Source organism: Brassica oleracea, chromosome C7, assembly GCF_000695525.1.
Source record: "Brassica oleracea var. oleracea cultivar TO1000 chromosome C7, BOL, whole genome shotgun sequence".
NCBI classification, from domain to species: domain Eukaryota; kingdom Viridiplantae; phylum Streptophyta; class Magnoliopsida; order Brassicales; family Brassicaceae; genus Brassica; species Brassica oleracea.
In genome coordinates this window covers 40,850,241-40,863,124 of record NC_027754.1, presented here as the reverse complement: position 1 = coordinate 40,863,124, position 12,884 = coordinate 40,850,241, and the positions used below count along the sequence as shown (strand labels likewise).

At 31.9% G+C, this 12,884-nt stretch overlaps 1 protein-coding gene across 1 annotated transcript; it reads right to left on the bottom strand.

The window, feature by feature from the left end:
* Window positions 1–366: 366 nt before the first annotated feature.
* LOC106301178 (ABC transporter B family member 9) lies at window positions 367–5,815 on the bottom strand. The gene is made up of 12 exons (XM_013737521.1): window positions 5,459–5,815; window positions 4,781–4,835; window positions 4,528–4,703; window positions 4,229–4,450; window positions 3,913–4,151; window positions 3,306–3,831; window positions 2,942–3,215; window positions 2,227–2,863; window positions 1,909–2,137; window positions 1,556–1,822; window positions 1,204–1,467; window positions 367–1,121 (listed from the first exon to the last, which is right to left on the bottom strand). Exons 1-12 carry the CDS (start codon window positions 5,696–5,698, stop codon window positions 477–479), a joined length of 3,774 nt encoding a protein of 1,257 aa, XP_013592975.1. The 5' UTR covers window positions 5,699–5,815; the 3' UTR covers window positions 367–476.
* Between the last annotated feature and the right edge of the window lie 7,069 nt (window positions 5,816–12,884).

Sequence of the window (12,884 nt, the reverse complement as noted above, 5' to 3'; positions counted from 1 at the left end):
AAGTATCACATATTTCCAAATTTTAACCAATTTATAAGTTTTTATATTTGGAGCCCACTCTGTTAAAATTCCAACCCCCTTAATTGAAGTAGTGTTCGTTTACTAGCTACGGGCGAATGATGCCTGCAGCTGAATATTGCATTTTGCAGCATCAATAGCAAATCGGAGAAAAATTAAAAATTTTGAATCGTTTTTTATTTCTTACAACAAAAAACTATTCTATTACTAAAAAATTGAATCGTTAAATTATCGACTTGTTACAATTTACAAGATCAGTAGTGCGACAAAGAACAAAACTACAACTTGCAATTACAAATGCATGTTACCGTCCGCAGCGATTTTCAAACGGACATGACATAAATGTGGTACGAGGCTAATATATCTGTTTATCTCAAACTTATGAGTTATTAAACAGAAGGAAGAAAAATAACGAATAATATCCAAAAATCATCTCAAGTTAAAAACAAAAAGGCTATTTAATTTGAAGTCATGTGGAGAGTAACAAGGGAAGCATAAGCACCACCTGAAATCTTCATCAGCGTCTCATGCCTTCCCTTCTCCGCAATAACACCATTCTTCACAACCGCGATCACGTCTGCGTTCTTAATCGTCGTCAGCCTATGCGCCACAACTACAGTCGTTCTGTTCACCATAACACGGTCAAGCGCGTCTTGAACCACACGCTCAGACTCCGCGTCCAACGCGCTCGTCGCTTCATCGAGCAGCAGAATCTTGGGATCTTTCAAAATCGCACGCGCGATCGCTATCCTCTGCTTCTGGCCACCGGATAGCTGAACGCCGCGTTCTCCAACCGACGTTTCGTAGCCTTGAGGCAACGAGCTGATGAAGTTATGCGCGTTTGCGGCTTGTGCGGCTGAGATTATCTCTTCCTCTGTAGCTCCACCGGTTTTACCATAAGCTATGTTTGATCTGATCGTCTCGTTGAACAGAACCGGTTCTTGACTAACCAAACCCATCTGTTGCCTTAACCAGCTCAGTTTGAATGTCTGAATCTCCACCTGATCGATCAAAATCATGCCTGAGTCTGGATTATAAAACCTCTCGATCATGCTTATTACCGTTGATTTCCCGCTTCCACTCTCCCCAACAAGCGCAACGGTCTGAAAATAACAAAACCAATATTAAACAGGTGAACCGGAGTAAACCGGTTAAGACTAAAAGAAGTCTCTGTTTTGACTTTACCTTGCCGGAAGGTATATTCAAACACAAGTCACGGAAAATCTGAACGTCCGGTCGCATCGGGTACCGGAAACTAACATGTCGGAATTCAATATCACCATTAACGTTTTGTAACGTTGTACCTTCATCAGAGCTGGAATCAATCTTCGGTTTACTATCAAGAATATCGAAAATCGACGCTGCAGAGTCCTTAGCTTTGTTTGAATCAGGTGCCATAGCACTCGTTTGAGAAACTCCAATGGCTGTGATGGTCAATGCAAAGAAAACCTGTGGCAAATTACAAACTTAAAGATCAGTAAACCAAACCGGATATTAGTTAAACCGGGAATTTTGTTTTGGTTTTCTCCTTATATACCTTGAAGACTTCACCGAACGTGGCTCTACCTTGTTGAACCAACAAGGCACCGATGAAGAAACACAAAGCATTGGTGCAATAGAGAACAAAGAAAGAGGAACCGAAACCAGCACCACTGACGAGACCTAACCGGACACCTTGCTTCTTTGGTCCGTCGCATTTCTGTTGGTATAAATCCATCACCTTGTCCTCTGCGCAGAAAGATGCAATCGTTCTTATGCTGCTTACTGCATCATTCGCCACTTGACTCGCTTCTTCATACATCATCTAAACCGGGATAAATCAGATCAATAAATTAAAACCAATCTGACTAAACCGGAACTGAACTAAAAGAGGAGTAACAACTATTAAACCTTAGCATCCGCGCTAAAACCGGTCAGGAACTTGGTTTGAACATATCCTTGCATGACCATAAACGGTGAGACGGCAAGAATAACGACAGCTAGCATCCAATTCGCAGTAAACGCTATTATCAAACCGGCGGTTACAGTTGCTATGTTTTGCACAATCAACGCCAACGCATCTCCTACCAAACTTCTCACTGTTGTAGCATCCGTGGACAATCTCGCTCCAATCGCACCGCTGAAACAAAACGCAAGTAAACGTTACGAAACAAGTAACAAAAAAAAAACACTTTTAGCGATTGGACGACACAAGAGAAATATTATTACCTGGAGTTTGCAGTGTCATCGAACCAACTGATTTCTTGATGAACCACTTTATCAAACGACATGGACCGGATGCGTTTAATCAGCTTCCCTCCAGCAACACCAAACAAGTAGTTTTGAACCGGAATCACGACGAAGTTAGCTACACCGAGAGCGATGTAGATCAACGCCCAGAAACGCGAATCTTTCTTCAACTTCTCTGCTGGGTAGTAGAACATGTTGATGGAGCTCGAAAGCAGCAAACCGAAGATGGGAAACAACGTTCCGTGAGCCATTGCAGCCAACGAACCAAGAATCAGTACCGGAAGCTCCGGTTTGTTGAGGTTAGCTAGCCGTTTAAGTGACACTTTCTTGTGCCTCACGGTTCGTGTCTCTTGCTCGTTTTCGTCGGTCTCGTTAACGTTAACCGCTGCTGGTATGAAGATGTTTGAAGCTAGAGAGAAAGAGTGGCGGCTGCTCGACGAGTCTCGGCTAAAGGATCTCCTCATCGCTGATGATAGCCTGTGGCTTCCTGATCTCTCAAGGCCTGAGCTCGTCTCAGGAACCTCTGGTTCGGTAGCTTTGTCCTTTGACCCTTCTTGAAGACGAACCAGCTGTGAATAAGCTCCTTCTGGATCTTGTATCATCTCATCGTGAGTCCCTGCCAAAACAACCACAAACGGGTTACTTGGAAAACACGTCACTGTTTCAAAACAGGTTTAGGTTTAGCGACGGTTACCTTTTTCGACGATTTTACCATGGTGGACAACTGCGATTGCGTCTGCGGTTTTGATTGTTGTCAACCGGTGAGCCACCACGACGGTGGTCCGGTTCGACATTAGGTTCACGAGGGCGTCTTGGACAATGCGTTCGGACTCAGCGTCTAATGCACTTGTTGCTTCATCGAGAAGCAAGATCTTAGGGTTCTTCAAAATGGCTCTCGCGATTGCTAGCCTCTGTTTCTGTCCTCCAGACATTTGCGTCCCGTGCTCTCCCACCATCGTGTCCAAGCCCTAAAGACCAAGACAAGACAACTTAATGAAGAAAAGCAAACACGAGCAGATCACTTCACGTTTAGTTACTGTCTTAATGTTTTAACGCACCTGTGGGAGCTTGTCAATGAACTTGGCAGCGTTGGCAAGCTCGATCGCGGTTCGAATCTCCTCTTCAGTAGCGTCTTCTTTCCCGTAAGCAATGTTTTCTTTAATTGTTGTCGCAAACAGAACAGGCTCTTGACTAACCAAACCGATTTTGCTTCTAATCCACTTGAGCTGAAGGTTCTTCAAGTTAACATTGTCTATCAACACTTCTCCTGATTCTGGATCATAGAACCTCTCGATGAGACTGATAACCGTCGACTTCCCGCTTCCACTCTGTCCCACAAGAGCCATGGTCGTGCCGTTCGGTACAAAGAGCGAGAATCCAGCGAAGATTTGAACGTCAGGCCTAGCCGGATACCTAAAGTAGACATCTTTCAGCTCAATGTCTCCTTTAATATCCTCAAGAACAGAACCGCTCATGTCGTAAGCATCGATCTTCGGACTTCTGCTGATGGTCTCAAACATTTTGTAAGCAGCAGCTCGTCCTGCAGCGAAAGCATTCAGACTCGGAGATGTTTGCCCTAACGACCTGACAAAAACGAGGTAGCGTAAGGAACAAGTAAGATCGTATGCGATGAGTCAAAATAAGGGTTTGGTATTTTTAACTCACATTCCACCGGTAAGGACAGCGAAGATCACGTTGATGACTTGTCCACCATTGTAACCTTTCCCTATGATTAGCTTTGCGCCGTACCAAACCGCTAAACTGTAGCTACAGAAGATCACGGCCAGCATTGTACCGAGGCCTATACCAGAGATCAAACCTTGTGTAACCATCGTCTTGTAAGCGATCTCTAGCTTGCTTTCGTATTTCTCTGTTGCTTGCTTCTCTCCCGTAAACGCTACTACCTGATAATTAATAAATAAAAAACACGATCTCAAGCTTTGTTCTATAGTATATGATCAAGAAAACAGAGAAGACTCACTGTTCTAATGGCTCCAACGGTTTGTTCAACAACGTTTCCAGCTTCTGCATAGGCCACTTGACCACGACCAGCCATTTTAGACATGATGAGAGACATTGCACCACCAGCAATCACAATGAGAGGTATGCAACCAAGAAGAACGGCAGCTAGTTCCGGTCCTTTTATAAAGGCAATCGCGAATCCTCCAAAGAACGTTGCTACTAGTTGTAGAAACTTCCCAACCTAAACATCAGTATCATCGATTTATCAGTTATCTTGCTTCGCAAGAAATCTTTGTTTGTGGTGGTAATAACAGTCACCTTCTCTCCCATTGCGTCTTGAATCAGAATTGTGTCTCCAGACATTCTTCCGATGACTTCTCCGGTGGTTGTTTCCGTATCAAAGAAGCCAATGTCTTGTCTTAGTATCGTTTTCAGGTATAGGCCACGTATTGTTGCGGATTGGCGCTCTCCAGTTACCATCCAGCATGACACCTCTGTTGAAGAATTGCGTAAGAAACTGTTAGCTTGGAGTACAAGTTAGGGAAAGAGAAACGTAGAGTAGTGTGCTTACGGAGGAAGGCGACAATGCAAGAGTATACTGCAAGGTAAATGAACTGTACAGCAACCTGTAACAGTCATAAGAACAGAGGAAGTTTAATGAATTATTTACTAATCAAATTTTTTTGCCACGCCAAACATATTTCTCCAAAAAGAAAAGTTGCTTTTAATTAAATCTTTAACTTTAAAGTAAAGGCTAAATAAACAGAGTATCTTTGTCTATATCTTCAAAACAAAGAAAACAGTAATCTCCATTAATTTATTTATTATCATATAAATTACATGTGACATATAAAGAAATAAAGTGTATAATTAGATCAATCAATGTGTTGTAAAGCCGAAATGAAAGGTGTATACTATATAAGTTACATCATAATCTTTTTCTTTTCTTTTTTGAAAATGGTTACATCATAATCTTGTCTTATCAAAACTATAGAATATTTAAATAAAGTCAAATAAGTGATGACAAAAAACAATCGTTAATTATTATAGAACACTGGATAATCACTGAAATCAAGAACAATATGTATCAGATTGCCACAATGAAATCAAGAATGATCAAGAAAATTTGACCTGATCAGAAGATTTTGGAGATTCCTAATTTATCTCATTATTATTGTTATTAGGAAACAAGTTCAAGGCGTAATCTATGAGATTTGCTAATAGATGATAAAGATTTAGGAACCCTAACCTTCCACACTTCTTTAACCATGTGATCTGGATCGGTGGTGCCAAAGGCGTTGATGAGCTGGCCAAAGATTAGAGTCATGAGCGGCTGAGTAACACCGTTAGCCACGGCGGTGATAGTCCCGATGGCCATCAAAGCGACGTCAGTTTTGTCGGCGAACGAAAAGAGTTTGAAAAACGACACTTTCTGATTTTCTCCACCATTCTTCTCCATTTTTTCGTCTCTCTCCTCTTCTTTCTTCATGGTTTCCTCAGCAAAAAAGTCGAGGCTTTATAGGAAAAGTGGAAACGTTCACAGGATCTACAAGGAGAGAGCGAGAGAACAAAACCAAGAAAAAGAAAAGAAGAGAAGCCCTTTATATAAGGTTTTTATTGCGTAGAAGGAGAAATCGAAATTTGATGCGTGTTGCTGAAGATAAAAGAAACTGAAAAGTAAAAAAAAAAAAAAATATATATATATATATATATATATATATATTCCAGACTGTAAAAAATATGAGAATCTTGTGGAGCTTCTAGAGGGAGACTTGAACAGAAGTGAAACAACGAAGAGAGAGGAGAAAAAAACTCTTAATATAGAGTTTGATAGTTCAATAAATTAATATTATGTTTTTTACAAAAAAAAAAACAAATTATTAATATTATGTTTGTAACGATAATCATGAAAATTAAACGATTTTTACAAATAATGTTTAAATTCTAAAACTACACGTATGTGCCACAAAATCTGAATAATATATTCAAAAGGAATATGTATATATATCTACACAAAATGTAACAATAATAAAAAAATCACTAATTTAGTTTGTAAGACTCTAGTTTTAGTTAATTCAGACCCCACTGGCGTTTTATTTATATAATAGTAATTGTTAGGGCTTTAAGAAATTACTCAGTTAGACGCTATTTATAATCTTGACTAGTATGGCATATGCTTTAGCAAAGTAGTTTAATTATTTATTAGCTAAAGTGTTAATTTGAATACATTAATGACATTTTTAAAACGTGAAAACGGATATACCATATATCATATTGTACTTTATGTTATCGTCTTTGTAAAGGATAAATTTACTTTTTAGGTTTTTCTACAGTATAATCTTTTTGTTCACATCGGTTTGTAATTTATTTATTTTGATAATTAACCTCGAAAAATAAGGTATGATAAGAACAATAATATGATAACATGTAATGAATACAATAAATAAAGATGTTTTCCTTGTATATTTTCTACATCTGGAAAATAGTGTTTAGAGAGTAAAAATATGGGGGTTCACTCGGATATTAAATCTTAGTTTCATTATAATTATATATAATCAGATGTAATATGGTTTTTCCATTGGGATTATGTTACATATATAGGTAGATAAAGCAGAAAGATTAAAAAGTTATTTTTGAGTTTTAGTATGAGTCATTATTAATTCCTAACAGATTAGCTACAGTCAGAATTTAAGAAAACATTGCCGTAAAAAAGTTAAGAAAACATTAGATTCAATTTCCTCTTTAATATAAGACTAATATATAGTCATTATTCACTAATAAATAATTGTTCCCTTTGGCTCCACCAAAATTGTGGGGATAACTAAAAATTATGTTTATACAAAAGAAAGCTAAAATTATTATTGTTATTCCCTTTTTCTTATGCACTTATTATATTCATAAGCTCACATTCAATTATTATGTTATTAAGATTGAATGATACTACACTTACCTATATAATATATTGTTTGGTTTACAATTAACGAGAATCTTATCAAACATAATTTGTTTATAAGGGGAATCCATAGTGCATGGGGAATCAAATATCTTTACATCCGTAAATTTGTGTGAAAGCATACTTTTGGAAATATGGTCTCATGTTTGCAGTTATTCATTTAATAAGTAATTAGAGTGTGTCCGCATGTACGTTTTTTTTTTTCATTTTTATACATCAAATTTAAGATTGATCAAAAAAAAGTTAAATGTTCTTACATGACGCTGAATGTTCTTATCGATTTAGATATCCAAGCAAAGTTATATGTTCTATAAATGATTTGTTATCTGATAAATTTAATAAAATAATTTTCTTGTATACTTGTGTACACTAATACATATCTTTTCAAAGTATGCATGTTTCATATCAAAATAATATGCTATATTTTTCATTTTTAATGAATCATAATTTGTTTATATGTCAAATAATTTGAACACTTGCAAGTTGCAACACCTGGAAAACATAATTAACTCAAAATTCATAAGAATATTCTGATATTCAATGATAAAAATTGAAAGTGAGTTAATTAGGTATAATCAAAAATTAAAGATTAAACAACAAAAATTGAAAATCGTTTTTTTTTTTGTTTAAAAAAAGAAAGATAATGAAGATTGTGTTTGTTTAAATGTAGGAATATTTCAATTTATATTCACTTAGAAACTGGATATGTTAATATGGTGAATTATTTTTAAATTTTAAATATGGTTCTATTATTATTTATAAATTAAATCTCGATTTATAGTTGTGATTATTTTTATCCATATTTACAATTATCATATCCGTATTTTTAATAAAACGGAATCAAATATTAAACAAGATAAATGAAATATTTAGTTAATACAAGATAAATGAATATATAGTATTTTTATACTAAGATAATCAACAATATATTTTCCTATATTGCATATGTGCATTTGCACTAAAATAATTTAACTTTTCATATACATTATAGTATAGATATATCAAAACCAATTTATTATAAAACTAGTATATGATTGAATATATAGTCTTGTATTGAACAATATTATGAATTTATCAATACATGTGTGTTAACAATATAAATATTTAATACATCTATAATGTATCATATAATTAATAATAATAACATAACTCTATATAGTTTATATGTACATGGGATTGGAGGATATAACAAGAGATTGCCAAAAACATCATTTTAAAAAATTATTTAAACTATGAAAAAAATCCTTTACTTCTGTTGTAATAAATAAGATATACATTTATCAATACATGTATGCTAACAATATAAATATTCAATACATCTATATTGTATAACATATTTATCAATAATAACATAACCCTATATAATTTATCTGTTCATAGGATTGAAGGATATAACACGAGATTGCCAAAAATACTTTCTTAAAAATTATTTAAATAAAAAGCACACATGAAAAAAAATTTAACTTATGTTTTAATAAATAAGATATAATTTAGTTGTACACATGATCGACGGAATAATATGAGATTGACAAAATAAAACTTTTTAAAAATTATTTAAATAAAAAATTACACATGAAAAAAATATTGACATTTGTTTTAATAAATAAGATATAGAGTATTAGTACTTCCTTTTTCATAACAAATGTCCTTTATGATTTAATAATTGTATTTGACAAATAATGTCCCTTCATGATAAGCGTTTTCATACACATGAATACTACCTTTCACATCTTTATAATGCGCACATTAATGGACACGTTCATGAACTCAGCTCCGTCACTTCGATTGACAGATCCCGAGCGATCTAGCTTTTGCAGCAATTATGACACAAAGTAGTCCCTACTCTAGCCGGTAAAAGAGATGAGTTTCTGTTTGCTTCCGCTATTTTTGATTTTTATCACAACCTCTCATATTCATTTTGCTAACTTTGTAAAGTGTGCACTTATAAAAAGATTACGAGTGTGACTGTATTGTATCACTGGAGTAAAATAAAGTAAGTGAAAATTTATTTCAGCCAATTTCCTCTGATTTTATCCAGTCAAATGTAAAACATTTCAGCTCATTTACTCTAACACAATGAAAAAAGTAGAGATAAATGTTTCTTCAATTTTTGTTAGATGAAAATATTACTCTAGATTTGACAGTTCTCTTTCCTCTCATTTTCACCTTTTCATTTCCACTATTTTACTCTACTAATTATCAGTCACAACCTACGTGTATATGTTCTATCAAATATCTTTAAAAATATGTTGAATAAAAAATGGAACCATAATTAAACCACGAATACTCCATGTGTGGAAGAAGATATAATTAATTAAGCAGGATGACATCAGCTAAGTTAGTTCTCAACTTTTTTTTTTGGTAATCAGTTAGTTCTCAACTTCTTGCGTATTATTGAGAATTCTAATCGGAGTTATCAAAGCTCACACAAGCTAGAATGGTTTGCAACACGACCACCATATTCGTCATCTCACGTCTCAATCCTATTTTTTCCTTTGCCCAGCTGTGCTATCTTTTAAGTTTTGCATATTCTTTCACAAAAAATTATTCATCAATAATGGAGTCCAAAATTTTCAGTTCTTTGAACATGCTTTGTGAATTTGCTTTTTGCAATTAGATTGATTTTGTAAAGTAAAAAGAATTGAAAAGAGGAATTTGATTCCTAATCTTTATAGCAAAATGGAAGAAAACCATGACACATTAAGCATTATCTCATAAGTCAGACTCAAAACTCATTGTTTATCAGTTATCACTTATGTAGTGAAAAGTAAATACTAGTCACGTCAAGACATTAAAAAGGAAATAACCCAAAGTTACTTCTTTTAATAATTTCGATTTATGCTGATTAGTGTGTTTCTGGTAATGTTTATAGAAGATTTTTTTTAAACGTCTGAAACAACTGATTACATCAGTCATACCTTGCTCTTGGTGGTCCTTCCTGGCTGCATGACCGTATCCGTTAAGAGAGTACATTTTAAGCTCTTCTGTCTTTCCTGTTTATAGAAGATTAATGCTTATTTTATAACTTAGTGAAGATATAATTTTGGAGAACAAGATAATAAAATATTCCAAATGCGGTGAGAAGTTATGAGATTATACTCTATTAAGTGGTTGACAATTAAAACAAATTAAATTCATTAGTCCCAAACTACGGAATATATATATTCTTGATTAACACGTTATCAAATACATATATTTATATAAACTATTGAAAAAGATATGTATAACATTCGAGATTCTTTGTTTAACGGCATAAAACAAGCCATGCAATTATATTTTTGCCGTGAATCAAATCATCTTATTTATTTCTTACAAAATCATGAAGAATAACATATAAATTTAAGCAAATTAAAGGGTATATAATCTATCGAACTGCTGTGAAGAATAACTTTATGACTTATATACTTATAATATGAATGATATATTCCATAGTACTTCTTCTATCAAGAATTATATTCTATTCAAGTTAGTTATCTATTTATTATAGTTACTACTAGTGATACACAATTTTTTTTAAAACCTGACAGTTATATGGAATAGAATCAGATTCAGTCAGTTATACGTCACCGTCAACTAGGAAGTCAGAGAATTCATTCGACTGCAAACATTATGAAATCTAATATTTTCCGTTTTTATATTTTTCGTTTGACCGAGAAACACAATTTCAATTAATTAATTAACAGAAAATTTATATTTTACCATAATTTTAATATTTTAATATCATTTTTTAAATTTACTTTTAAAAGATATTTTTTTAATCTTTTTTTAAATTCATGATATTTTTTTTAACTTTCTTAAATCATTTATAAATGTTAATAACAATTTCTAAAATATTGATACAAGTTTATAAATTCAATTATATCCCTAAATACTTAACCCTAAACAATAATCAATAAACCGTAACCTCATATATTATATATTTTTGATAGGTATTTTTGAAAATTGGTAATCAACTTAAAGTAGTTTAAGCAATTTCTCACTAATTAAGAAGTTTTTCATTTGTGTGGAGCAAAAAAAAAGTAGACAAAAACAATTTTTTTCATTTGCCTAAATACATATGCATTCAAACACATAGTAGTTTGATTTAGAATCCGTTGGTGTATTATAAAACATACTTTAAAATGAATTAACCGAATTCCAGCACATAAATCTTATATATTAAAACAGAAGTCACAACCTTAATTCATGTGTATTTTTAAAAAAATAGACCTAATGGACTTATTCCTAGAAAGTCATGTTACATTTAATATCTAATCTTATCATTTAAATTTTGGGCATACCATAAATTTTTATTGGGCTATCAATAATTGGATTTAAAGAATATATGATCCACTGGATCTATAGATAGTATAAATTAAATAGATATAATTTAATGTTGTAATACTATACCTCCATATGTTAAATATTTAAATATTTGTCCATGTTAACTTTTAAAACTATAATTTTTTTTTTAAGTAACAAAAAATCATATTATCTAACAATGATTAATATTTACTACCTTAAATCAATGAAAACAAATTTTAAACTATATAGCTTATATTAAAAATTAAACAAAAACTAAATGTTTAATTATTTAATCGATAATATAAAATTTTGAAGCGAAAAGTTTAATTTTTTAAAAACTTTCTAACTTTGTGAAATGTTACAATATCTTTGAATATGACAATAAAAAAAATATCTTACTAATCTTTATATATATAGTTACGATTTTAATATTGAAATAATAATCCAAAAATATATATATAGAAGAAGATAGTAATACATGTGAAATTTTAAAACAATCTATTCAATGAAAAAATATACCGTAAACTTATTATATTTTAAAAATTGATAGACACATATATTATAATATATACCAATTTAGAATTGAAAACAAAATATTTATAAAAAAATAAATAAAAAAAAACCCGCGCGGTTGCGCTGGTCGAGATCTAGTCTATACTATTAAAATTTCATGTGTGATTTTTTTATTTGGACCTTCCCGAGAAAATTTATTAAATTTTATATAACTTAATTATAATACCTTTATTTTTATTTGAAATACTAATAAATATTTTAAAGAAATGTCTAACAAAATCTTTCAAATATCTTTTAGAATCTTTTTAAAATATATTTTCGAAATTAGTTATTTAAAAAATAAATTATCACAAAGTATAATTAGAAACTTAATTTTAATTTAGTTTTGATTGTAAACAAAAAATAATAATTATAAAAATACTTTTAATAATATTTTAATGATACTAATAATTTCAAATTGAATTTATTACAAATTAAATTTAAGAAATATTTTAAAAGATGTTTTTAAAAAGAAATATTCATTTGTATTTCTAATGTAAAAATAAACATATCCTATCTATTTAGCACATAAATTATGAGTTAATTCATATGTGATTTTTTTTTAAAAAATTAGATCACTTAGAAGTCATACATTTAAATGATTTTACCAAGTAATACAATTAATTAACATTTTCCTTCATAGATGAAACATTCGATCTTTATTCATATCGTATATATAAAACTTTAGTCTACTGTTATTAACGTTTGTGTATTCCCCTGAATTAAAAACCAATTCGGTTTATTATTTAAACAACTATACTTAATTAATTTAATTAATTATTATATACCAAATTCTCTATTATGTAGGTTCAACTTAATTTAATTTTCACATTTCAAATTTAGAAATAAAACAAAATTTATATAAATCAGTATTATTACATAATAA

Excerpts from the sequence above, each read along its gene's own strand:
- LOC106301178 (XM_013737521.1), bottom strand. The coding sequence starts at position 5,698 with ATGAAGAAAGAAGAGGAGAGAGACGAAAAAATGGAGAAGAATGGTGGA. Across the intron at positions 4,836-5,458 it reads TGGTTAAAGAAGTGTGGAAG|GTTGCTGTACAGTTCATTTA; the intron begins GTTAGGGTTCCT and ends TGACTGTTACAG. Across the intron at positions 4,451-4,527 it reads AAGACGCAATGGGAGAGAAG|GTTGGGAAGTTTCTACAACT; the intron begins GTGACTGTTATT and ends ACTGATGTTTAG.